General features: G+C 48.2%; 1 protein-coding gene and 1 non-coding gene across 2 annotated transcripts in view; one reads left to right on the top strand and one right to left on the bottom strand.

Moving 5' to 3' along the window:
• DRC7 (dynein regulatory complex subunit 7) overlaps positions 1-26,709 on the bottom strand; it is a 46,995-nt gene that overhangs the window by 537 nt on the left and 19,749 nt on the right. Inside the window, exons 7-17 of the mRNA XM_084812155.1 lie at positions 25,943-26,161; positions 21,780-21,908; positions 19,386-19,458; positions 17,264-17,392; positions 12,826-12,954; positions 11,019-11,245; positions 9,507-9,722; positions 8,995-9,105; positions 6,201-6,311; positions 4,777-4,971; positions 2,800-2,939 (exon numbers count right to left, since the gene is read on the bottom strand). Of these exons, the coding sequence (XP_084668281.1) occupies positions 2,800-2,939; positions 4,777-4,971; positions 6,201-6,311; positions 8,995-9,105; positions 9,507-9,722; positions 11,019-11,245; positions 12,826-12,954; positions 17,264-17,392; positions 19,386-19,458; positions 21,780-21,908; positions 25,943-26,161 (1,679 nt within the window). The remainder of the gene's footprint in view (positions 1-2,799; positions 2,940-4,776; positions 4,972-6,200; positions 6,312-8,994; positions 9,106-9,506; positions 9,723-11,018; positions 11,246-12,825; positions 12,955-17,263; positions 17,393-19,385; positions 19,459-21,779; positions 21,909-25,942; positions 26,162-26,709) is intronic.
• LOC146339092 (U1 spliceosomal RNA) lies at positions 25,330-25,486 on the top strand. Its single transcript, XR_014784744.1, has one exon. It is a non-coding gene; the product is annotated as a U1 spliceosomal RNA (small nuclear RNA).

Below are 26,709 nucleotides of genomic sequence, written 5' to 3' on the forward strand. Positions count from 1 at the left end.
TGAAGGGGAGAGATTCGTGCCGGCGTCAAGGGTAGGCCTGGTCAGCATCTGCCAAGAGCCCACCCCCACAACAAGGGCCCACTGACAAGAGCCTCCTGGACTTGCTCCCCCTCTTCACTGCAGCCTGCTTGTTCCCTTGCCTCTCTCTGGCCCAGACAAAAGAGGGGGTGAGAAGGTGGAGCAGGAGTTCCACTGCCTAATTCCTAACTGTCTTGCTGCCTGTCAAATAGCAAGCAGGGATGGACGGACGCACCTCTGTCCACTCCCTTCAGGTGGTTGACGAGCCGTCCTCGCTGCCCGCCCACACTGCACAACAGGAGCAGCAGGACGGCTCGGCAATCGCCCAAGAAGCACTGTGGGGCTGTCCATCCCCTCACCAAGCTGCGACTGTGTACAGAAATCGCAGCTCGGGCTAGGCCCACATATTTAAAGTTGAGTGTATGGCTGCCTTAAAGGGGCAGTGACTCACGACTACAACATAAAGGGCCCTTTATGTTGTAATCTTGAGTCAGTGCCCCTTGAGGGCAGCCATAGACGTAACTTCAAATATGCAGAAGTAACTGAGTTGCAACTGTGCGCACAACCGTGGCTCGGTAAGGCGGCGGACGGCCCCACGGTGCTTCCCGCCGACCGCTGAGCGGGGAAGCGAGCCCTCTGCAGCCTGGTGAGCGGGGTCCAGCAGGCCGGATGGAGGAGGCGTCCATCAGACTCCAGCCCCTCCTCAGACTCCTGTGCCCTCCCTAGCAGCAAGTGGTAGCGATGAGGAGGAGGAAGAGGAGGAGGAGCAAAAGCAGGCGGTGTCAATAACCATGAGACGGTGTCTTGCCTGAGGGTCCTCAAAAACCTGAAACCAGCACTGGGAGATATGTCAGTGTGCAGCTTTTGGGGGGCTGTCGTGCAGAAGATGGAGCAAGCCGTTTCTCCGTTGTTCCAGAGGGCAGGACTAGAGCCATTGGGCAGAAACTGCAGGGCAGCAGATTTCGGCTCAACATTTGGGGAAGCTCCCTAATGGAAAGAGCTCTTTCACAGTGGGACAGACTGCCCCAGGAGCAGCAGTGGGGCGGTCAGTTTTGAAGTGCAAGCGCTCCTCATGACGGTCCCCACAGCTAGCCTTGCAAGGAGAGTCCCCAAATGCAGACAGCTGTGTTGATGTATATCAGCCCACCCATTCTCGCAGTTTATAACTCCACAAGGAGCAGGTAGAGCGAACGGGTCTTAACTGCTCATTCGAGACCAAGCCAGGAGTAAGACTTTGCATGCCAACAGGGAACAATACATTGTTGCTGGGGATAAATCGTTCCAGCTAAGAACTGCAGCTCGGCTCAGAGGAAATGGAATTCTGCGGAGGGTGGTGGAGGATGTCAGCATCCCTGCTGATCAGAAATTGACTGTGCTGCATCCCTGCAAGTCCTGGCTCCACTACATCACCACTCACAAGGTGGTGGGGTCTCCTTCACAGAAGGTATTTGAGCAGATGCTGGATGGCCAGCCATCCGGGTTGCTTTGGCTGCATCCTGCACAGCAGATCCTGCATTGAGCTGGCATTGGACCAATTCCGAGGAGGACAGACTTCAGGCTGGCTAGATCTACTTGGGTTTTCCTAGTACCCCAAGGTCCACCAAGAGCAAAAATAATGGCTGGGGTACTGGGTGGGTGGTAAGAGACATCCATTTAGAACTAAGGAACAGGGTGCTTCTGAGTACCTGCTCAGCCCTGGGATTTTCTTTTAGTACAAGAACGGGGCTTGCAGTCCTTTCACACACAAATCTACTCCCAATTTTCCTGTAAGTTTTTTCTCCATATTAGCAACCTATTTTAGCAATGAAAAAGGAACCCACCTTTTTGTTGTTGCTATCATTAAACGCTAAGAACCCCTTGCTAATGTGCTGCAGTTCACCCAGAGATCACCAGTAGATCTCAAGTTACCTTCCATCCACCCACAGACTAGATGGCCTCCAAAGTCTCCTTCAGCTTATGATCCTATGAAATGAGACACATGACCACATGGCTGACTTTATGCCATTAAGGATGCAATCCTATGCTTGTTTAGACAGAAAAAAAGCCCTGCAGCTTCCAGCATTCCCCAGCCAGCTAGTTGTAGAACTTTCTTTCTGTCTAAACATGCCTAGGATTGCGCCCTAGGGATGTTATGCCCCTTTGTTTGCTGACTAAGGTCTAAGGTCACAGAGCTAAGGTCACAGGCACCAGTGAAGTATGGACCTCACTACAAAGGCAGGTAACCCATGAATGACTGAAAACAGCCAGCAAAGGTCAAAGTCCCCTGGAGTTCCTTCCCCGTGTCAACCGGGTTTGAGAGATCTAGGGATGTGCAAACCCGCCCCCGTCCAGGTTTTCTGGGCGCCCGCCCAGTCCCTGCTTGCTGGTCCCCAGACTGTGCTCAAACCCCTTCTGCACTTGGCAAGTAGCCTGCACTCACTCCAGCGGCCTCATCAAGCTCTGTGGTCACCATTTTTTGAAAAATAAGATGGTGATTACAAAAATGCACATATTTGCATATGCGAAAATGTGCATTTCTGCGAATGCGCATTTTTGCAAAAATGCATATTTCCGTGCATACACAAATATACACGCTTTGTGATTGCCATTTTATTTCTCAAAAAATGGCAACCGTGAAGCTCTGAGGCCACCGGGGTGAGTGCAGGCCGTTCACTGAGCACCAGCAGGGGGCGAGCAGGGGCTCAGCGAGCAAGGCTCGGGGGTGCAGGCAGGGATGGTTCCGCTGGACTCCCAGATGGAATCAGGCGCCCGCACCATCCCTAGAGAGACCCTTGACGATACCTGCTGAGACGGAGCTCCAAGATGCGTATGCGGAACATGGCATCTGAGCAGTAGTTCAAGTAGGCATCCTCATCCTCCAAGGTCATGTTCAGCTGGTTCTGCTGGTACCATTGCTGCTTCTTCTGAAGCTCCTGGGTTTCCTGTGCAAGAAGAGAGAGGCAGGGAACAAATTGGGAGGGGGATGCATTTGTCAGATAACGGGAACTCTTTGTCGGGGTGGAAGGAGCTGGCTTTCAATCCAGTTGTGCCAGAGGCAGGTGTGTAGACCCAAACTAGCAGGATTTGGCTTCTAAGGCAGCAATAGGAGATCAAGGGGCCAGAAGTAAGCGTGCGGTCAAAGCCAAGCAGGATCAAAAAGGTAGCAACTGAGGAAATGGAGCAGGTGCTTAGGAAGTGTCCTCACACCAGCAAGAAATGGCTCAGATTACAGAGCACGCTCTGTGGCTACAGCTTTATAGGGCCTGGCGGACAGGGATTGGCCCTTGGGGTCATCTAACTCATTTAGGCAAGCTGGTACTGCAGCCTAGATGGTGCTCTTGAAGCACAGCCCACCAGGCTCAAGAAAAATGAGAGTGCTCATGGTGTGGGAGGTAAGGCACTGGAGGCTGACCGCTTGAGGCCCTAATTTCTCTCTCTCTCTCTCTCTCTCTCACACACACACACCATTCTTCTCCAACCTGGTACCCTCCAGATGCATTGGACTACAACTCCCATGATTCTCAGCTAGCTTGGCCAGTGTGGTGCAGTAGTTAGAGTGCTGGACTAGAACTCGGGAGATCCAGGTTCTAGTCTCCACTTGGCCATGGAAGCTCACTGGGTGACTTTGGAGGTCACCAGGTTGGGCCAGTCACTGATTCTCAGCCTAAGCTATCTCACAGGGTTGTTGTGAGGCTAAAATGGAGAGGAGGACCATATACGCAGCCTTGGGTTCCTTGCAACAGGGAAAAAGGTGGGATATACATGTAATAATAATCAATGCTGGCTGGGAATTGTAGTCCAACACATCTGGGGGCCACCAGGTTGGAGAAGCCTGCCTTAGAGAGAGGTCAACAAAAGCCACTTCAAGAGGATGGGTATCAAGAAGAGGCAAAACACATCTAGGAGAGCCAGCTCTTGGTTTGGCCTAGGGATGGTAGAACCAGTCAGCTTTGGTTTCTCTCCATTTCTCTTTTTTCCCAATATTAAGTTCTGTTCATCCTGAACTTCGAGAATTGTTAGAGCAATACAACAATGGAACCGATGACCTAGGGAGGTGGTGGGCTCCCCCACACTGGAGGCATTCAAGAGGAGGCTGGACAGTCATCTGTCGGGGATGCTCTGACTTGGATTCCTGCATTGAGCAGGGGGTTGGACTCGATGGCCTTGTAGGCCCCTTCCAACCCTACTATTCTATGATTCTAATTCTTTTTTAAAATGTTCTCATGAAAATTCATAAGCACATTTTTGCACATTTCTCTCAATACATGGATTTTTGCCTAACATACACACTTGTTGCAAGCAATTTTTCTAATGTAATGGATTTTTGAATGTTATCTTCTCTAATCCAAGTATTTTTCTCCATATTTTGGGATTGGAGAACTCCACTGCAAAATTTGGAACAGTACAAATTTCGAAGGATAACTGAGTTTCTGTTTGCATAGTACAGCCTTCTCCAACCTGGAGCCCACCAGACATTTTGGACTACAACTCCCCAAATTCTTGATCATTAGGCATGCTGGCTGGGGCTGCTGGGAGTCGAAGTTCAAAACATTTAGAGGACACCAGGTTGGGGAATACTGGCATAGTGGTTTGAAAGTGCAAAATTAGGTAAGCCCGCAATAAAATGCATCCTGATCAAATTTCTCCCTCCGGTCAGAACTCTAAAGGAGCAATCCAAGGTGCTGAACCCTGTAAGTTCTGACTGGTTCTGACTGAAACCCAGAGAGGATTCACAGCCCCGTGGACAGCCTCTGTTGGGAGGGGGGAGAGCCAGGGCACCTTCTCGAAACGTGCTTGGATGAGATTGGCCTTGTCGACTAGGCGGTGCTTGAAATCGCTCAGGCAGTCTTCCTTGAGGCGCAAGGCCAGCCACTTGGTCATCTTCTCGACTCCACCCATCTGGATCAGGAAAGGTGCCAGGTAGTCCAGATCCTGCTCCACTTGCCGCTGGCGCTCCTCTTGCTGCAGGCGCTCCTGGAGGGAAAGAGACATTGCTGCTACATTTGCTGGCCTGCCAAGGGCCTCAAGATGGGTCAGCCCCAGACTGAGCTGCACCGCTCCCACCCTGGCACCCCCCAGGCCTAGGCAGCTGTCTGCCCATCCAGAGCAGGAAGGCATGCGGGTGGCCATTTGGATAAACAAACAGACGTGCACCACGTATAAAGCGTTCATCCAAAAGGCATGGCATCGCTTTGGGGGATGATGCAGACCATGTAGGGGGTTTGGTTTCCTATGTAGTTTGACAGAGACCTCACTGAAAAGTCATCCATCAGTTGTGTCTGCCTAGGGACTGCATAGGATGATACCTTTTCCCAAAGGTCATTGGTCCATCAAGCTTAGTATTGGTTACAGCAAGGGTGCTACTGCCTGGGGTAAAATCCAGCCTGCCAGGGGTGTCCCCAGATGACCACACACCCTTTCCACAGCCCCAACACCTTTCCCCCTTCCCCTGATTGGTTGGTGGTTTCCCAGGTTTGCACAGATTTTTCCCCATTCAAAAAGCTTGAAATGCCTCGCCTAAGGCTTAGTGACTGGCTGAAAGGGCTTTAAGCTACAATATGCTGGTATTTTTTGTGTTTTGGTTCAGCCCCTTTTGCATTCTGCGCACCACTGGAATGCGTGGCTTCCCAAGAGGTTCTCCTAAACTGAATGTGGCCCTCGGGTTGAAAGAGGTTTGACACCTCTGGTTTACAGTGACTGGCGGTGGCTCTCCAGGGTCACAGACGGGAGTCCGCCCCGGTCCTACCCGAAGACAACAAAGACTGAACTTGGGATCTTCTGCCTGCAAAGCTTGCGCTTGACTACTGAGCTACAGCCCTTCTGCCAAGGCCTTGCTGATCCATGTGAGCAAATGCTAGGATCTGTCAGTGCCAGTGGTCCAACTTTAACCTTAGAGACCAACAGCATTTCTACATCATAAACGTGCCAGTTTTATGGAACAGTTCTATCAGTTTTCTACTAGTTCAGCTCTCATGGCCACCCCCCTCCCCAAGAATCCTGGGAATTGTAGTTTGTTGATGCGCTGAGAAGTCTCCAATTTGCATCCCTTTCTTGCCTGCTTCCCCGACAAAGAACAACAACGTCACGGGTCCCCTAGGAAGGGGAAATGGCCATTCAACTAGATTAAGTCTGTAACGTAGGTATGCCCTGGATGGGGGCTGCCAAAGGCAGTGTGCCTGTGATCCAAGATGGCCGTCGCCTACCATTGCCTCTCGCTGTTCTTTGCTCTTTTCATTCCTCTCTGTGTCGTAAATGGATACAGTCAGCTTGCTAGCTGCTTCTTCCTCCTCTCGAATCCTCAGAATGTCCAGGACCTTTGATGGGGCAGAAATTTCAGGAATAACTTCACTGACAGGACATCCCCTTGCCTGGCATGCAAAAGGGCCTAAGTGCACATTACCTTCATGACACGATCAGCAACCACGCCAAAGGTTTTTAAAAAATTAGATACCAGGTGTGTCCTTGGGAATGCAGTGCATGTGGTGAGGTGAGGTTTATGCCATTGGGAGGTTTGTTTGTGTCACTAATTGCAGCGCAGAACGGGTATTTCATGTGGGCATCACAGCTGGAGAGGACAAAACCTCTCCTTCGCCCACTCTGCGGTCCTGATAATAATCTGAGCCCCACGTGCTTACTATTAAACAAACAAAAAAACCTGGCCATGATGCGTTTAGCACTGTGTGCAGTTAGGCCCTAAGAAATGGTATGCACCAGAGATTGAAAACAAAAAAGGACACATATAGGAAGTGGAAGGAAGGCCAAGCAACAAAGGAAGAGTACAGGCAGGTAGCACAGAATTGTAGGGATGGCATCAGGAAGGCTAAAGCTGAGAACGAGCTGAGGTTAGCGAGGGATGCTAAAAACAACAAAAAGCCTTTCTTCAGCTACGTGCATAGTAAAAGGCAGAGGAAAGAAATGGTTCAGCTATTAAATACGGATGGCAAAATGATAACAGATGACAAAGAAAAGGCAGAGGTGCTCAATTCCTACTTTGGCTCAGTCTTCTTCCAAAAGAGGATCTATGACCCCCCTGGCAAAGGCGAAGTACAGGCTGAAGGGGCAGGATTGCAGCTTGAGATCGATAGGCTTATGATCAAGGAACACCACATTACTTTGAATGAGTTCAAATCTCCAGGACCAGATGAACTGCATCCTAGAGTAATAAAGGAGCTGGCAGAAGAACTCTCAGAACCGCTGTCTATTCTCTTTGAGAAATCATGGAGGACGGGGGAAGTGCCAGATGACTGGAGAAGGGCTAATGTTGTCCGTATCTTCAAAAAGGGGGGAAAGGAGGAACCTGGGAACTACAGACCAGTCAGTCTGACATCAATCCCTGGGAAAATTCTGGAGCAGATCATAAAGCAATCCATCTGGAAGCACCTTGAAAACAATGCAGTGGTTACTCGAAGCCAACATGGATTTGTCAAAAACAAGTCCTGCCAGACAAATCTGATCTCATTTTTGGATCATTTTTGGTTCCCTTGTGGACCGTGGGAATGCTGTAGACATCATATACCTCGACTTCAGCAAAGCTTTCGACAAAGTGCCCCATGAACTCCTGATGAGCAAACTAGCTCAAAGTGGGCTACATGAAACAACGATCCGGTGGATCCACAGTTGGCTACAGAATCGGACTCAAAGAGTGCTTATCAATGGCACCTTCTCAAACTGGGGAGAGGTAAGGAGTGGGGTACCGCAGGGCTCAGTCCTGGGCCCAGTGCTCTTCAACATTTGTATTAATGACTTGGAGGAGGAGGTGCAGGGAATGCTGATCCAATTTGCAGGTGACACAAAATTGGGAGGGATAGCTAATACTTTGGAAGACAGAAACAAAATTCAAAGTGAACTGGATAGACTGGAGCGCTGGGCAGAAAACAACAGAATGACATTTAATAGGGATAAATGCCAAGTTCTGCACCTAGGAAAAAGAAACCAAATGCACAGTTACAAGATGGAGGATATGTGGCTCAACAACACTACAAGCAAGAAAGATCTTGGAACTGTTGTCAATCACAAGCTGAATATGAGCCAACAATGGGATGTGGCTGCAAAAAAGGCCAGTGCTCTTTTGGGCTGCACTAACAGAAGCATAGCTTCCAAATCCCGGGAAGTACTAGTTCCCCTCTACTCAGCACTGGTTAGGCCTCATCTGGAGTACTGTGTCCAGTTCTGGGCATCGCGCTTTAAGAAGGATGCAGACAAACTGGAGAGGGTTCAGAGGAGGGCAACAAAGATGATCAGAGGACAGGAAAAAAAGCCCTAAGAAGAGAGACTGAAAGAACTGGGCATGTTTAGCCTTGAGAAGAGAAGACCGAGGGGAGATATGATAGCGCTCTTCAAGTACTTGAAAGGTTGTCACAGAGAAGAAGGCCAGGATCTCTTCTTGATATCATCCCAGAGCGCAGGACACGGAATAATGGGCTCAAGTTACAGGAAGCCAGATTCCGGCTGAACATCAGAAAAAACTTCCTGACTGTTAGAGCAATAGGAAAATGGAACCAATTACCTCAGGAGGTGGTGGGCTCTCCCACACTGGAGGCATTCAAGACGAGGCTGGACATCCATCTGTCAGGGATGCTCTGACTTGGATTCCTGCACTGAGCAGGGGGTTGGACTCGATGGCCTTGTAGGCCCCTTCCAACCCTACTATTCTATGATTCTATGATTCACCTGCAATATGCCATTTTCTTATGGTCTTGCAACCTGTTCTTTAATTTTGGAACTCTTCAGCTGGCCACCTGCTGCAGCCCTCCATTTCGTGGCCACGTTTTGGCATTTACAAAGTTGGCTTATACCGAGCCACACCATTGGCCCATCTAGCCCAGGCCAGTATTGTCTCTTCGGATTGGCTCTCCAGGGTTCCAGTCTTGGCAAAACTACCAGGTTCTCCTGTCTTTCCCTGACCTGTGACCTGTGACCCTTTATGGGTGGACTAAACCTTCTACCATATTAAATTACGATCCATCGTCTGCTGAGACTTCTCCTCCCACCCATTACCTCCATTTCTGACTCCCAGACTTGGTGCCGCGAGCACTTCTCCTCTTCCATTAGGTGCTGCATCATTTCATACAAATGGAACAATTTCTTTTCTTTCTCGGTGCACCCGGCCTAAAAGCCAACGAGCAGGTCAGACATGCAGGGACAGACAGATCAGACTATTTTTGGTCATGTCAGTTTCACATACATGCACTTATATGTCCTTTCCACCCCGTTTCCACACTAGTCTGCAAGGAGTTTTTGAGGGAAAATCCACATGAAAATTTGTATGCATTTTATCATAAAATATACATTTGATAAACATATCATTGCAAAATACATTTTATACACATTTCGGTACATTTGTAAAGCTAAAAACAACAGCACAAAAACAGGCAAAGTGTAGAACTGGAAGGATCACTGCATTCCAATCCATACATTAGTTCAGGAGGTGTGAATCAGATCAGTCCACTGCCAAATGGGGACCAAACAAAGTCCTTGAACAGCTCTACTGTGACATCCAGATGACTCACCTGGTAGCTAATGCACATATCTTGAGTCATGATGATCTTATTCCCCTTGCTGTCCACCTCCGACCGTTTGTTAAACTCCCTCTTTGAAGGAGTGATGTAATTCTCCTTGCAGTGATAAGTCAAGAGGATCTTGTCCTCCATCATTGAAAAGATCCGCTCTGCCACGTCTTCGTCGGCTGGCTTGCTCAGGTTCCTGTGGAACCGCTCGGTAATTTTCTGGAGAAGTACAGTCGGAAGAAGAGGAAATGGGGCTGGAATCAAACTCCTGGCCACCAAATTAGCAGAATCTAGGTATGAGTTAGTTAAGAGAGCAATCCTGGGGTCCTGGGGTCGCCAACATGGTGCCCATGAACACCAGTATCCCCACAGATACCACCTATTTATTTATTTACAATATTTAAATACTGCTCCACATCAAAAGATTTTGGAGCGGTGAACAACAAAGATAAAGGAATAAATGCCACATTAAAACAATTAAAATATTTTAAAAGAAACAGATTCTGAACTTAATAGACCGCAGCAGGTCACTCAAGGAAGGCCGCTTGAAATAACAATGTCTTCAGGAGGTACCGAAAGCAACGCAAGGTTGGTAACTGCCTGACCTCCAAAGGCAGGGAGTTCCACAGGAAGGGGGCCACCACACTGAAGGCTCTTTTTCTGGTGAGCTCCAATCAGGCCATTGGTCCATGTGGAACCACCAGGGACATGCCCTCTGTGGACCTCAGTGACTGGTTGTTCAGTCGTTCAGTCGTGTCCGACTCTTCGTGACCCCATGGCAGGTTGGTAAAGAAGAAGACACTCTCTCAGGTGTTCTGGTCCTACCAGTTTCCCTGCCCCTCCTGGTTTTTATTTTATATCATAAGTTTAAAAACAACAACAACTGGGAGGCTGGCATGCTGCAAAATTAAGTGCTGCCCTCCAGCGCCATCTTTATCTGGGTTCATAAGAGTGGTTTTGAATTTTGGAGCGCAGAGCTCACCTCTGCCTTGGACTTAGGTTCTTGGGCAGGTGACTTTTCTTTTAGCGTCACCACTTTGCCTTCTGGGAAATGGGTGTTTTGCGACTGGCCCTGCCCACCACAGTAGTTATTTTATGAATGGGCAAGCCCTCCATGGTGGCCATTTTGTGAGAGTGCCCACAACACTCTCTTAAAATCCCAAATGTGCCCACTGACTGAAAAAAGGGTGGGAACCCCTGCTATGGCCCCAAGTCATTTTTGGCACCTATGCTTATAAATGAGTATATGCAAATTTAATGCAAATCATGCTCTTCTTTTGTCCTCTTTTTCGGTGGTTCTTAAGTGCTGATTCATAATAGGCTAGGATGGTGATGTAAGTGAATATTATCTGCTCACAGCAGATGGACGGAGTGAGGTGGAGAGGGCAGCTTGCAAAAGGCCAATTAATGAATTTGTAGCAGAGGCAAAACATGAACTGGGACTTCCCAATTTGTAGCTCCATTTCTTAGGCAGTACACGCCACCAGCTGTCCTTCGCCACTGCGCTACACTTACCAAAATAGGCCGGGCATTGGTTTCAGTGATGGCAACAGCGTTGGTTGGTTTCTTTATTCTTTTGCCAAACTCAATGTGCCGGTAGTTCAAGAAATCTGACCGCCCTTCAAAATATTCTGTCATGTCTTTGGATGTTTCGATGCGTTTCTGAAGGCCATCCACCCGTGTCTCACTGTAGAATTCCATGGTGCGCTCCGTCTCGGGCTCCATCGTCTTGTAGATGTGAGCTAGGAAACCAACGAGAGACCCTGGGTGGAACCTCCAGCGAGAAGGCGTATGGCATGGTGCCTGCAGAAAACTCAGGAGCCAGGGGAGCTGATGAACTAGATTTCCAGGGCTGGGGAAGGGGTCAGAGCCCCCATAGCTCTTTGTCCCTCCCTGCAGCTAGTGAATAAACTGTGGAAAATTGTTTTTAAAAAAGGAAGATAAAAAGATGTGTGCACAACAACTTCATTTGTATTTACAGTGCAACCTGATGCATTCTTACTCACAAATAATCTCCATTACATTCAGTGGGACTTAGGGCATTTCCACACCAGCCTAAAATCCTGCATTTAAAATGGGGTTTTCTGCTTCTGTTTTAAATGCAGGATCACCACTGACTCCCTTTATATGCGCTTCCTCCCCAGCCTTCTCCCTGTATCTGAGTCTTCCATAATCTTTCATTGATCTCGCTCCTCTTCTTGCCTCTTTAAGTCTTTTCATGGAGGAAACTGAAGCGGAACACAATGCGGTAATTTGATAGCTCATTCTCTGCGATCTATTTAAAAATGGAACAAAGGGCATTTAGTGCAGGAGGGTCATGCCAGGATCATGGAGTCATGTAAAAAGCCTGCAAACTTCCATGAAGGAGCAACCTCAATCTCAGGATAAAAGCTCCGTGTGATGAAGCCCTTACTCTCAGGAGAGTATGCACAGGATTGCAGACTTAGGCTGCAATAATATGGTACCTGGGAGGGCGTCCCAGGGGCATTAGGATGTTTTGGACCTCCTCCTTCTCTGATGGCAGGGGTGGGTGGGGGCTGTTCACACAACATGCTAACACACTCAGTGGTTGAGTGTGGGTTGTTTTGTTGAACCATATCTGAACGCAGCACATTTTCCGCAGGGTGGGTTATCATGTTGTCTGAACACAGCCAGGATGGCTGGTTAACCCCCTGAACAACCCAACAACAAGGTGGCTTGTTTGAGAAGAATAAGCCATGCTGCACGGTTAGCAAGCCACCCTGGCTGCATTCAGACAACAGGCTAACCCACAGTTCAGCAAACAGCCCACAGTTCAAAACAACCCTCACTCAACCACCGAGTGTGGGTTAGCATGATGTGTGAACAGCCCCCTCCCAGCCACCACCAAGGTGTCCGCAGCCCTTGCCTCTCTGACATTTGAGTTCTGATGTCAGCAGAGACAAAAGGGCGGGGCATTATGTGGGCGTGTTGGGGGAGGATTGAAGGAAGGACTGGTTCTGCAGGATCCACAGACTTTCCATTCCCCCAGTATGCCCCCAGAATTGGTGGGGTGCGGGATGGGGAAGGTATGCCCATCCTGGAGCAAAGCCTGCTCCTGGTGGAGATGAAAACTGCTAGAACTGGTTTGTTAATATGGATCAACACGGCTGCCTGCATTTTTGACCTCTCCTTGGGGGTGTGGTTATGGAGACTGTCATATGAGCAGCTGAACTTCCAGATTGACCACTCCACAACTGGCCACTGCCCAAAGACGATTCCCATGAACTCATGGGTGCAACTTGTCCCAGCCAGAAGAACTTTTTCTTCCCAAGAATAAAAGCCCTTTATGGGGCCTGGATACCTCTGAGACCTTGGACGTGTCCAGGAAGGAAATACTCAGTAGTCACATCTGTTTGCTTATTCATTTCTCTCGTCTCCATCATGTCTTCTCGGTTCTTGTACCATTCCTTCACCTCCAGCACTTTGGTACCTTATGGGGAAAGAGAACAAACTACAGCTGTGGTAACTTACTCTCAAGCTACAGACTGATCCTTGGTCTTGATGCAAAGCAAATATGGAGCATAATCAATTGGGGGGTGGAAAATATAAACCTGCACTGACTGCTTATTGGAAGGACAGACCCTATTTATTTATTTATTTATTTATTTCTATACCGCCCAATAGCCGAAGCTCTCTGGGCGGTTCACAAAAACTAAAACCAAACAGCACACAATAAAACAATTTAAAATATATAGAACATTAAAACCACAATATAACAATACAACCACAATAAAACCTAGCAGCAGTACAGGAGTTTAAAATACAGATTTAAAACAGCAAAGATAAAAATTTAGAAAGCTAAAATGCCTGGGAAAATAAAAAGGTCTTCACCTGGCGCCGAAAGGAGTACAATGTAGGCGCCAGGCGAACCTCACTAGGGAGCTCATTCCAGAGCCGGGGTGCCACAACAGAAAAAGCCCTCCTCCTAGTAGCCACCCGCCTCACTTCCTTTGGCAGGGGCTCACGGAGAAGGGCTGCTGCTGATGATCTTAAGGTCTGGGCAGGCACATATGGGAGGAGGCGATCCTTCAGGTAACCTGGCCCCAAGCCGTTAAGGGCTTTGAATGTTAACACCAGCACTTTGAATCGGGCCCGGAAATGGACCGGCAGCCAGTGCAGCTGGAAAAGTACTGGCGTAATATGAGCTCGCAGGCCAGTCCCTGTTAACAATCTTGCTGCCCTATTTTGGAACAGCTGAAGTTTCCGGACCGTTTTCAAAGGCAGCCCCACGTATAACGCATTGCAGTAATCCAGACGAGAAGTTATCAGAGCATGGATAACTGTAGCAAGGCTATCTCTGTCCAGATAAGGGCGTAGTTGGTATACCAGCCTAAGCTGATAAAAAGTGCTCCGTGCCACTGAGTTCACCTGTGCCTCAAGTGACAGTTCTGGATCCAAGAGCACCCCCAAACTACGAACCTGATCCTTTAGGGGGAGTGCAACCCCCTCCAGAACAGGTTGATTATCACCTAGCCGGGCAGACGAACCACCCACTAACAGTACCTCCGTCTTGTCTGGATTGAGTTTCAGTTTATTGGCCCTCATCCAGTCCATTACCGTGCCCAGGCACTGGTTCAGAACAGCCACTGCCTCACCTGGGTTTGATGAGAAAGAGAGGTAGAGCTGGGTGTCATCCGCATATTGATGGCACCTCAGCCCACACCTCCGGATAACCTCCCCCAGCGGTTTCATGTAGATGTTAAACAGCATGGGGGATAGAATAGAGCCCTGTGGAACCCCATGGCACAATTGCCATGGCACAGAGCAATAATCCCCCAGCACCACCTTCTGGAATCGGCCATCCAAGTAGGAGCGGAACCACTGTAGTGCAGTGCCTCCAACTCCCAACCCAGACAACCTATCCAGAAGGATACCATGGTCGATGGTATCGAAAGCCGCTGAGAGGTCCAGGAGAATCAACAGGGTCGCACTCCCCCTGTCCCTCTCCCGGCAGAGGTCATCCCACAGGGCGACCAAGGCAGTTTACGTTCCAAAACCAGGCCTGAAGCCCAATTGAAATGGATCTAGATAATCCGTTTCATTCAAGAGTGCCTGGAGCTGTCCTACAACCACCCGCTCAAGCACCTTGCCCAGGAAGGGGATGTTGGCCACTGGCCTATAATTGTTAACATCCTCTGGGTCCAGGTTAGGCTTTTTCAGGAGTGGTCTAATTACTGCCTCTTTTAAAGCGGCAGGCACCACTCCCTCTCTCAAGGAGGAATTTACAACCTCCTGGACCCAGCCGGACAACCCCTCCTTGTTTGATTTAATAAGCCATGAAGGGCAAGGGTCAAGCACACAAGTGGTCGATCGGACTTGGCCAAGCACCTTGTCCGCATCCTCAGGCCTCAGTAACTGAAACTCATCCAATAAAACTGGACCAGACGGTGCTCTGAACGCCTCTACCAATGGAACTGCATTAATCATGGTGTCCAATTCATGACGAATCTGAGCGACTTTATCCTCAAAGTGCTGCGCAAACCCGTCACAGCATGCTACCGAGGGTTCCACCATCTCTCTCCCTGGCCCAGAATGTAACAGGCCGTGAACCACTCGGAAAAGCTCCGCCGGGCGACACTGAGAAGATGCAATGCTGGTGGAAAAGAACTGCCTCTTTGCCACCCTCACCGCCACAGAGTAGGCTCGATAGTGGGCTCTTACCTGTGTTCGGTCAGACTCAGCACAAGTTTTCCTCCACCTGCGTTCTAGCCGTCTCCCCTCTTGCTTCATTGCCCTCAGCTCAGGTGTATACCAAGGAGCTATATATATATCCTGAATATATATCCTGTATATCCTGAAGCTGAAGCTCAAATATTTTGGCCACCTAATGCGAAGAGAAAACTCACTGGAAAAGACCCTGATGCTGGGAAAGACTGAAGGCAAGAGGAGAAGGGGATGGCAGAGGATGAGATGGCTAGATAGCATCACCGATGCAATGAATATGAACTTGAGCACCCTCCGGGAGAGAGCGGCGGACAGTCCATGGGGTCATGAAGAGTCGGACACGACTGAACGACTGAACAACAACAGTTATACGTGGTCCATGCATCCTCCCTCAAGTATCTAGGTACAGGAAACAATAATCCTTTAAAGTTAAAGTGAAATTATTGTCCAATAAAAAGTGACTAACCTGGAGGCTATTTAACTCCCATTTCTGATTTCGTTAATTTTCGTTTCATTTATTAAATTTATTAGACAGCTTTCTCTAAAAAAGACTCAAGGCATCTTACAGCAAGGGTTAAAAACATACAAAATTTAAAACAATGTAAAACAACTAATGGCACAATCCTATGCATATTTAAGGAGAGACAGACTTTTTTCTGTCTAAACACCCAAAGGACTGCATCCTAATATAATTAAAAATAACCAAGGCCCTGTGTATGCCCCGGCTGTGGGCTTCCAAGATTTAGAGGTGCCAAGAAAGTGATAAGTCAGATCCAGGTTTGCTTACAAGGAGGTTTTTATTGAATACTTACAGCGCACAGGCGTACCCAATGGTTGGATCAGACAACGCTCTGAACAAAGAGCTGTGCTGCAAGATGACTTTTATATCATACATGTTGTTCAGTGAGGTAATATGACAGGTACAAGCATCAACAGAGTTTATCTACAACTTCCCCAGCATAGCCTAGCAGCACTTGGTAACATATTTGGTAGAAGTAAGACTGTCGTAATTGTCTCAGCATGGACACCTGTGACTTAGGATAAACATAGCTTCACTCTCAGGTGCATCCTAGGTCTGATAAGATAAATGGTGCCAGAGCTCATTAGCTCTGGCATTTGCTGAGGGAGCACTACACCAGCCTTTGACTCATCTTATGAGCCCAGAGGCCCAACTGCAAGAAACTGCAACTAATAATGAACCAAAGCAGAGAGTATTATGGATCTCTAGGCATCTCTAAAGCTACTACTAGCTCACTTACAAGCCTGGGGCCCTACACCCTGGAAAATAATAACTTGATCAAGAAGCCCCATTATATGCCATCAGATGCTTGGAAGTAGAGGAAAGCCTTAACTTGGTGCCAAAAAGATAATAACTTGGCAACAAGCGGACCGCACTGGGGACAGCATTCAGTCCACTGTTGTGGGGTCACCTCAAAGAAGGCTCTCTCTTGTGTTGCCATCCTCCGAACCTTCCTTGGAGGAGGCACTCGGAGGAGGGCCTCAAATGTTGATTGCACTGTACAGGTAGGTTCATGAAGCGATCTGATTAGCAAAGTGCTTTTTCAGCCACAGGAGGGTTTAGGATGGAACACTGAACATTCCAGTCATGCAACCCCCATGGTAGGCCATTCATCTGGAACTAGTGTTGCTGCTCTTTCGAGTAGCAAACTTACCCCTTCCTCAGTATTTCAGTGATGTTTCCTGGGCTACATTTTGCTATTATGATAATAAGAAGAGCCGTGCTGGATCAGACCGAGGGTCCATCTAGTCCAGCATTCTGTTCACACAGTGGCCAGCCAGCTGTTGACATGAAACCACAAGCAGGACATGAGTGCAGCAGCGCCCTCCCACCCATGCTCCCCAGCAACACAGGCATCCTGCCTCTGATACTGGAGGGAGCACATAGCCACCAGGACTGGCAGTCATTGATAGCCATCTCCTCCAGGAAAATGACGACTTGTGTAATTGAAAATTGGACTTTGAGCAGATCCCTGGGCTGTGCATGCCATGTGCCCTACAAGAAAACCCTATTTGCCTTTCTGAGAGCATTCAAGGCACGTTTAGGTCCTACTTACGGTCTGGGTCCTCGTAGAGAGTGAGCCGGCTGACCAGCCCGTTGCTGTTCAGATATGGTGCCCATTTCTCCAGCTTGGCATTCTTGTACTGAATCACCTTCTTGCCCTGGGGACAGCGCGTCTCAAATTCTGGAGACAAGAACAGGAACAACATAGCATTAACCACATATAAGCAGAGACAAGGACCTGTTGCACACCAGATTTTGGTCTACAATTTCCATAATCCCCAACCATTAACTATGATGGCTGGGGCTGATGGGAGTTTGTTTGATCATTATTACTGTTGCCACCAGCAACCATTCCAGCAAACTGGAAAGAAGGAGATGTCAGGGGGAGCCCGTCCATTCCACCAGCTCTGATGAAAGTCTACTCCATTTTTTCCCTCTTCCCTTCCCTTCCCATCCCTTTTTCCTTGCATGTTGTGCATTCCCAGAGAGACAGCAAATAGAGCAGCACCATGGAGAGCTCCGAGAGATGCAAGGACTGGAAGCCAGACAACTGTGCCTGCATGTTGCTCCAACAAGCAGCAAATTGTGGCCTTAAGTATGATTTTGGCTTCCTTTAAGCTACTTAGTCCTGCCTCTCTATTGACTGAGACCTTCTCCCTTCAAGCAGGGATGGGAAAACCTGTAAACTTGAGTTCGTCAAGGTTGTCTGATTTCTACCTCAAAGCTCATCTCAACTTGTGTCCGTGTCATGACTCCCCTGGGGGATTCCTTATTAGAGGCTGAACCTTTGGAGCCACAAGTCCCCAGGGAACAGGTCACCTCAGAGGACCCTGGCATGGTCCTGGGCTCTCAGGGGTGATGCCTTCAGATAGGCTTCCTCGAGAGGCAGACAGCTTGGCCTCTGAGGCAGAAGGGGATGCTGAGTCACTACCTAGCCCCCCGAGAATGCCAGTGCCTTAAGATTCAGGCTAGGGCAGTGGCCAGGCGAAGGAGTGCCCACTTGCTGAAAAGGACTCTTTATAAGTAGGGCCCTCCTCATGAGGAGGACTTCTTATATAAGCCTCTGACATGATACAGCTGGGTGGGGCTCTGAAAGCTCCAGCATATAAGTTCTCAATGGATACCTACTGGCCCCTGGAACAAGACCTTACCTCTCTTCTAGTGCCTTGTACCCTGTTTCCATAACCTTGCCTTGTGTTTGAACTCCATGCTACTGACCTCGACTACTCTCCCGTGTTTGGGCCTTGGCTGTACCTCTATTCTGGAAACCACCCATTTGCCTGGAAATACTGTGCTTTGACCATTGCCTGCATCTTGCCTGCTCCTGCCTTTGCCTGATCCCAATAGTGGACTGAAACCTTTATGCTTGACCATTTGCTCGCTTAACAGACTTGCCTATTGGATTTGTCCCTGTGTTTGCCTAGCATAGAGACTAACCCAGTCACAGCAGGACAGTCCATATCAGATTGCAAGTTTTTTTTCATTTGCACAAAAAATCATGTATTTTGGTCACATTTTTCCAAAGGTACACCCCTTTTGTGCCCATTTTGAAATAGAGCACACCTTTTCCCATTGACTAAAGTGTGCTAGTGAACATTTTCAAAACTATGCATCTTTTTCATGCATCCTTTTCAAACCTATAGATTATCAAACTTGCTTTTCTTTTGTTTGGAAATCACACTGCAAGCTTGGAAATGTGCAGACTTCAACCACAGATTGCGTTCGAGTCTGCATTTGGGCTTGAATGGTGTGAACTGGGCAAACACTGGTCTGAAACAAACTGAAACAAATTTCTTGTGCATCCCTACCTTAATGGAGCCTGGTCTGTTTCAGCAGCCTTGGGCTGTGGTGACATGGCAGTGGCTGTGGTGTGGTGGTATCTTCATGGCTAGAATCCTCAGGATCTGAGCACAGCAATGCAACCTATTCTGCACACAGGGGAGCTGGTCTGGAGAACTAGGTCCTAAGGAGATGGGAACCTTCTAACTGAGCCCTCTTCCTGATCTGTTAACTCAGAAGCCTCATCCTCTGAGGTTGAGGAGTAGAAGTCCTGGACTATGACACTTGAACTGCCTCTTCATTTGTCTGGAAGCTGCACCAGAAATACCTAGCAGTGCCATTGTATTTACCCATGCTTAGGCACAATACAGTTAGTGAGGAAAAAGAAAGAATACCTTTTGGAGATATCTGGATCTGCTCCACCCAAGAAGCAGGCATGTCAAAACCCTTTGGTTCCTCTTCTTTAAGCTATCAAGACCCAAGAGAAGGATGTGTTAGGATTCTGACTCCCTCTCTATCTTAACATCCAATGTTAGTGCTAGGAATTTCCATTGCCAGGAAATCCAACTCTTTTGGGGCTCACCAGAATTCTCGGGTGCGCCCAAATCAGCTTGCATTAGCAGGCTGAGCCATAGGTCTTTTCCTGAAATCTGGGAACTTTCCAGTTTTTTAAAATATGCGCAAATAGAGATTTGTGCAAATTGCAAGTGCATAATTTGCACAAATTTCCACCACAACCTGTGTAATTTGCACAATGTTGGCCACAATTTGTGTAATCTGAGCAAATTTCAGCTGCAGTTTTCATAATTGGTGCAAATTGTGGCCAAAATTTGTGCAAATCATGTAAACTACAGGTGCAATTTGAGCAAATCTCTATTTGTGCAAAAAAACACACAGAAACAAGCTGGCCCAATTCGCTACAGACTGAGTCAGCCAGCTAGCGGAAGACCAGTCGAAGTCCAGGGGCTGAGCTGACAAAAGCTTGTCGAGTTCCACCCCCCCAATCAGATTCCTCCAACATCCCTAGTTAGTGCTCTGTGACACTCTGGAAACATTCGGCTAATGGATTTTGCATTTACAGCAGCTTCTCAGTAAGGGACAATCTTGCAAAGAGGCATGGCATGTGCATTTTGCACCTGTATCAGACAGGAGAGCCTTTTCACATGTGTTACTGTCAAGTCAGGTATCCCCTATCAAATGCACAAGTATAGGATGGGGGATTCTTGGCTTGCAGGAGTACATGCCAATTGTAGTCGATCACTAGTTAAACACAAGTCAACAGTGTGATGCAGCTGCAACATCTTTTTTTAAATGCAATTTTAGGTTGCATTAATAGAAGGGCTTGGATCCAGACTCAGTCATGTTTAGAGCAAGCCCATTCGAATTAATGTTATTTGAGTTAGTCATGACTAACTTTCTCCATTGATTTCAAAAGCTTTACTCTAAGCATGACTGAGTCAGGATCCAACCCATCATTTCCAAGCCACAGGAAAGAATAGCTCTACTTTATTCTGCACTAGTCAGACCTCACCTGGAGTACTGTGTCCAGTTTTGGGCACTGCACTTTAAGACGGACGTAGACAAATTGGAATGAGTTCAGAGGAAGGCAACCAAGATGGTCAATGGCATGGAAAACAAGTCCCATGCCAAAAAGTTGAAGGAACTGGGTATGGTTAGAGTTGCTCTCTGCTGCCTCAGAGGGCAGAACTAGATCTAATGGGCTTAAGTTACAGGAGGGCAGATTAGGGATGGACAGACTCACCTCCATCCGGTTTCGCCGGGAGCTTTCCAAGCCGCTGCCCACCCCTGTTCACTGCTGGAGTGCCAATGAGCACCTGGCAAATGCTGCATGAAAATGGCGGTTTGCATCAAAATGGTGGCTCGGGGCTTTTAGGATATGTAATGTTATGTAAATGGCAGCCATAAAGGGGCCATTTACACAACATTTTAGGTGTGAATGGACCATTCACGCCAGTAATGTTGTGTAAATGGCCCCTTTATGGCTGCCATTTACATAACATTACATATCTGGAAAACCCCAAGCCGCAATTTTGACACAAAATGGCAGCTCACTAAGCGGCCAGCCGGCAGCTGGGCACTCACGGACCGCACAGGTGCTCGGTGAGCAGGCCCAGTAAGTGTCAGCGGCTTGGTGAATGGGCTCTGAGGGGCTGAGTGGGGGGGAGTCCATTGGACTCCACTGCCTTCTTGGACTCCTACAATATCCCTATGGTAGAATTTGGCTGGACGTTAGGAGAAATGTCTTGACAGTAAGAGCAGTTTGACAATGAAACAATTACATAGAGGAGTGGTGGGCTTGCCCTCACAGGACATCTTCAAGAATAGGCTGGACAGCCATCAGTTGGGCATGTTCTAGCTCTGGATTCTGTAAGCAGGGAATTGGACTAGATCCCCTGCAAGAACCCCTCCAACTGTATGATTTTACAGTAGAGTCTGGCTGCATGTACACTACACACTCAAACTGGTTTAACACAAAGGAACCCTGAGGATTCTGACCATGTGCCCCCCTGGAACTAGAGCTGCACCCAACAGGTTTAGGCGAAACACTGGGAAAATCTTTGACTGCTATCAGGGCAACCTTATGGGCCTGAGTTGTTCTTCCTCCTGGAGGTCTCGCCATGCAACCGTCTGTCATGCATGAGTCCAGTGGAGGAAACGTCCAGAGGAGCCCCCATCTATCCACCAGGAGCCCTGTTCTTGTACAGTCCATCGGCATAACAGTGAATAGATGGGTCCCGAGGAGCAAGGAAAAGAGCCCAGTCACTTACCAAATCTTCCACCTCATCATCCACAATTTCCTCTTCCTCCTCCACTTCTGGCAGTGACAGGAGAGGCTTGTCTGTACCTAGCAGCAAGAATTCCCACCTCACAGGATCTCCGAGGTCAAACTGGAGATCCTAGAAAAGCATCCATTGGCAATGGAATCAGATTTTGGGAGCCTTACAAGAGATGCTTCCCTCTCACCCCAGTCCATCCCAAGTAGGGATGGACGAACTGGTCCCTTTTGGTTTCTCTCCAGCCCTGTTCAGGTATTCGCCTGAAGATGTGAGGGCTTAAAGTGAGTAGAGTGGTGGGGCTGTGAGTGGAGGCTGGTGGCTCCGATGTCAGTGGGGCAGTGAATCCATGCTGGGTTTCAGCCAGAGCCAGCCAGAACTCTAAGGGAATTATCCAAGGTGCTGAACCCTAGCCCCCAAATAGGTTCAGCACCTTGGATAGCTCCTTCAGAACTCTGACTGGTCCTGAATGAAACTCAGAGCAGATTCACTGCCCCACTGACATCGGAGCCACCAGCCTCCACTGCTCCCTCCTATGCATTCTGGCCCTGCCCCATACGTCCCTGGGCATGCTGACCCCACCCACCTCAATTCACAACTTGCTGAGTTGAACCTCCAAGGTCTGAAAGGGAGTTCTACTTGTGTTGGCTTGAATGCGAGTAGGACTCCCTGCACAATCGTAGACCCTGCCTTTTGTGGGCTCCCAATCATGCTGAGTTCTAGTCGAGTTGAAGTGAACATGAGTAGAACTCACTTGCCGATTGAACACAGCAAGATCTGAACTCAGGAGGGCAGGGCTGGTGTGCCCAGAGACATAGGGGTGTGGGCCAGCATGCATGGCCCCGAACCTCTACCCACTTCAGTTCAAGCCCTCACATGTTCACGCGAATGCCTGAACAGGGACCATTTAAGCAACATTACACAACTTCATTTTTACAATCTTAATTTTGGTTCATCCCAAACATTGAGATTTTTTTATTGTTCTCATGAACACTGCTAAGAATTTTTGTGCACATTTTTGCCTAGCGTCACATTTTTGCAAGCAATTTTCCTAATATAACGCATTTGTAATGTTATTTTCCCCAGTGTCCATCTGTTTGTACCCATGCCTGGGAGGAAAGAGCCAGAGAGGGAAGTCCCCTGTCCATCATGGTTGAATTGCATTTCGCAGTATTTCTGACCTACATTTTGGCCATCCTGGTTTGGAATGGCCCAGCAAGCTGGAGTACAGAAAAGCCTTTTAGAGCAGAATGTGCAGTGAAATGGGCAAAGTTGGAGAGCTGGGCTATGTGTTCATGAGAGATGCAAGGAGAAGTCCAGAAGCCACAGTTTCATTCCCTCCTCTCTGGACACCTTCCTCCCTTCTGTGTGGCCATTATGGGAATCAGGATGCTACACTAAAGAGGCCCTTGGTCTGATCTGGGGTGGCTCTTCTTATCTGTAGCCCAGGGTGTTTCTTTTAGGGACACATTTATTTATTTACTTATTTAAAATATTTCTTGGCCACCTTTCAGGGCAGAAGCCCTCCCAAGGCAGCTCACACCAATAAAATAAATAAAAACAGTTAAAATATTAAGAGTGATAAAATCATAAAAACAATGAAAGCCAACATAAATAAACGACGTTAACAGCAGCAACAGCAACAATAGCAGTCATATCAAGAGAAGGCCAAGGTAAAATAATATGTTTTTAAGGCCTTCTTAGAAGTCTGCAATGAGAGAGCATAGCGCACTTCCGATGGCAACTTGTTCCAAAGGTGTGGGGCCACTGCAGAGAAGGCCCTCCACATGTGGTCACCCACCTGACTGCTCTCACAGCTGGGCAGATGAGAACGGCCTCTCTTTCTGATCTTAAAGTGCGGGCAGGCTGATATGAGCAAAGGCAGTCCTTCAAGTAACTTGGTCCCAAACCGTTTAAGGCTTTAAAGGTCAAAACCAGCACTTTGAATTGGGCTCGGAAATGCACCAGTAACCAGTGCAGCTGGTGCAGTGTAGGCGTTATATGATCGAATCGCCTCACCCCCACTAATGTTCAGGCGGCCGCATTCTGCACAAGCTGGAGTTTCTGAACTGTCTTCAACGGCAGCCCCATGTACAGCGCATTACAGTAGTCCAGCCTGGCCATGACTAGTGCGAGGATAACTGAGGCAAGGTCTGTCCTCTCCAGATAGGGCCGCAGCTGGCGTACCAGCCTAAGCTGGTAAAAAGCACTCCTGGACACCACAGCCACCTGGGCATCCCCAGTTAGCTCAGAGTCCAGGAGGGCTCCCAGACTGCGCACTTGGTCTTTCTGAGGGAGCACAACCCCACCTAAGACCAGTTGTAAGCCTCCATCCGAAGTAGCTGCTTTCTTGTGTTTTTCTTGTGGTTCTTAGCTGTAGCCTGGGCCTTTCTTTTAGGGACAAATAGGCTCTGCATAGTCTCAGGCTGCAGAGCAAAACCACGTTCTACACACCCCTACCAATCCCCACCCCCACCCCCCAAAAAACCTTGATGGTTCCCATTGGTCAGACTCAGCGGAACCGTCAGACCTAGTCACGGTAAGGGGGTGGGCAGCTTTGGAGGCGCCGGTAGCCAATTTCTGTTCCCTGGAAGCCAGCAGTGGCCGCACATCCCCATCCCCACACTGAAATTGCTATCATGCCAAATGCTGCCATACATTGGTGAGAAACTGCATTTTACACTTGAAAAGCCCCAGGGGAGCAGAATTTTGCATTAAATTGAGGCGCACACTCTCTGCATACCTTGTTTTAAAGGGGAAATGTGGCTTTTTTCTTGCCGTTGCCACAAGCTGCTGAAATTCAGTGGCAATTTGGCTGCACGGCAGCAATTTAATTTGGGGGCATTTGGGGGCGGGGGGCACCCCTGCCCTAACTACTTCTAAACTGGGTCACTGTAATTGCTTCACTTTATTTATTTATTTATTTATTTATTTATTTACAATATTTGTATAACGCTTCATATCTAAATCAGATTTCGGAGTGGTGAACACAAAAGATAAAACAGTAAAGAATAAAAAGATTAAAACACCATATTAAAACTGTGCTTTTTAAAAAACAGAATGCCAATAGAAACCGTGACTGGTCAATTAAGGAACGCCTCCTGGAACAGTGCTGTTTTCGGGAGGCACCAGAAACAGCACAGTGTGGGTGCCTGCCTGACCTCCAGGGGCAGGGAGTTCCAGAGAAAGGGGGCCGCCATGCTGAAGGCTCTTCTCCTGGTGGACTCCAATCGGGCCGTAGGTCCATGTGGAACCACCAGGAGCAAGTCCTCCGATGACCTCAGTGACCAGGCAAGTTGGACTGCATTTGAGGCTATCTCGGAAACTCCAGTGGGTGCAAATTAATGTTTTCAGAATGCTGATGGGGACCTGAAAATCTGAGCCTGTGACATCTATTTTGTATCAGTTATGTTGGTTATCCATTGATTTCTGGGCCAATTTCAAAATCAAAGTGCTGTTTTTTGCCTTTCAAACCTTAAACAATCTGGGACCAGGTTACCTAAAAGACCGTCTTCACCCATTGAATCCTGGCTCTACACTTAGGTCACCAGTGGCAGGGTAGACAACTTGATCATGAAGGAGGTTTTCCCAGGGTGAGGCTCATCCATCGCACTCCGGGTGTGCTGACACCCTGCGATTTCCCCAAATGCAGGAAACTCGACTGCATAAATTTGTGTAGGGACTCTGTTTAGATGCCCACCAGTTAGAACAGTTAGATTGGTGAGTATTAGGGGCAAGGTTTTCTTGGTGATGTCCCCTCATTTATGGAACTTCCTTCCCACTGCTTTGCACTTCTCACCTTCAGTACGGGTCTTTAAGAAAGCTTCAGAAGCCTATTTGTTCAAACTGGCCTTTCCTGAGTAGGCTGTTAATATGTGATGTTCTGCTTTCAACAGCCTCAAACGTGGCATAATTTCCTCAACTTTGATATTGGTGATTTTCTATATCTATATGTGCTTGTGTTCAACCCCTTTATTGTTTGCAAGTCACTTGGTTATGGCGTATCTCTGAAAAGTGGGATATAAACGTCTTGACTAAATAAATGGCTTGAGCTGGGTCTATAGTGTGGTGAAGGATTTTCCCCGTTGTGGGAAAGCCCCAACGAGTTGCCCCCAAACTGTGCGTGATAAACCTGGTCAGCCATTCCACATGCTCACCCTGCAGGCATTCCAACAGTCCTGCATATTGACCCAGTAGTTCCGATGGTTCCAGACACTCTCAATGCCGAGAAAGTAGTCATCCGTGGTACTATAGCTTTTTCCCGTGAAAGGGTCGATAAAGAAACTCTCGGGCACCTCACGCTTGCCTGAAAGGACCAGAACCCAGGCGTGGACACGGAGACCATACAAGGCGTCTGGCTTGGGCTTCTCAGCTTCCTGCAACAGAAGGAGAGAGAAGAGCAAGGACTGGTGATTGTAACACAGCTGTAAGCACTTGGCGTTCCTTCTCATTGAGACTCTCATCACTACTCCCAAATAATGAGCAGTGAACCTTCATGATGGTCCATTACCTGTGGATATCTGTGGATTGTTATGGCATAACAACCTTCTTCAGCATGGTGCCCTCCAGATGTTTCGGACTACAATTCCCATCAGGCCAATGCTCAGGGATGAGAGTTGGCGCTCAAAACATCTGCAGGGCACCTGGCTGGGGAAGGCTGTGAGAACTGCTGGCCATAACGAGTCATAGCAGTGGTTAGCCCCAGAATGTATTTACAACTTCGGCTGGAGACAGATGCCATTAACGATAGCCTCCAGGTTCAATTTTTGGGTTGAAACCAGCCATTTTTAATGGGATAGCCATTTTTCCTGAAAAATACTCATTGAGAATGTTCATTATTTTTCAGTAATATTTGGTCTAATTTTCTCCCTGCCACTTCTGCTGCCACTTTTACTTTCCTGGATTACTCAGCTGGTTTGTCCCA

This window comes from Heloderma suspectum, chromosome 8, assembly GCF_057233095.1.
Source record: "Heloderma suspectum isolate Gila_16-S chromosome 8, 16-S_ref, whole genome shotgun sequence".
Lineage (NCBI taxonomy): Eukaryota > Metazoa > Chordata > Lepidosauria > Squamata > Helodermatidae > Heloderma > Heloderma suspectum.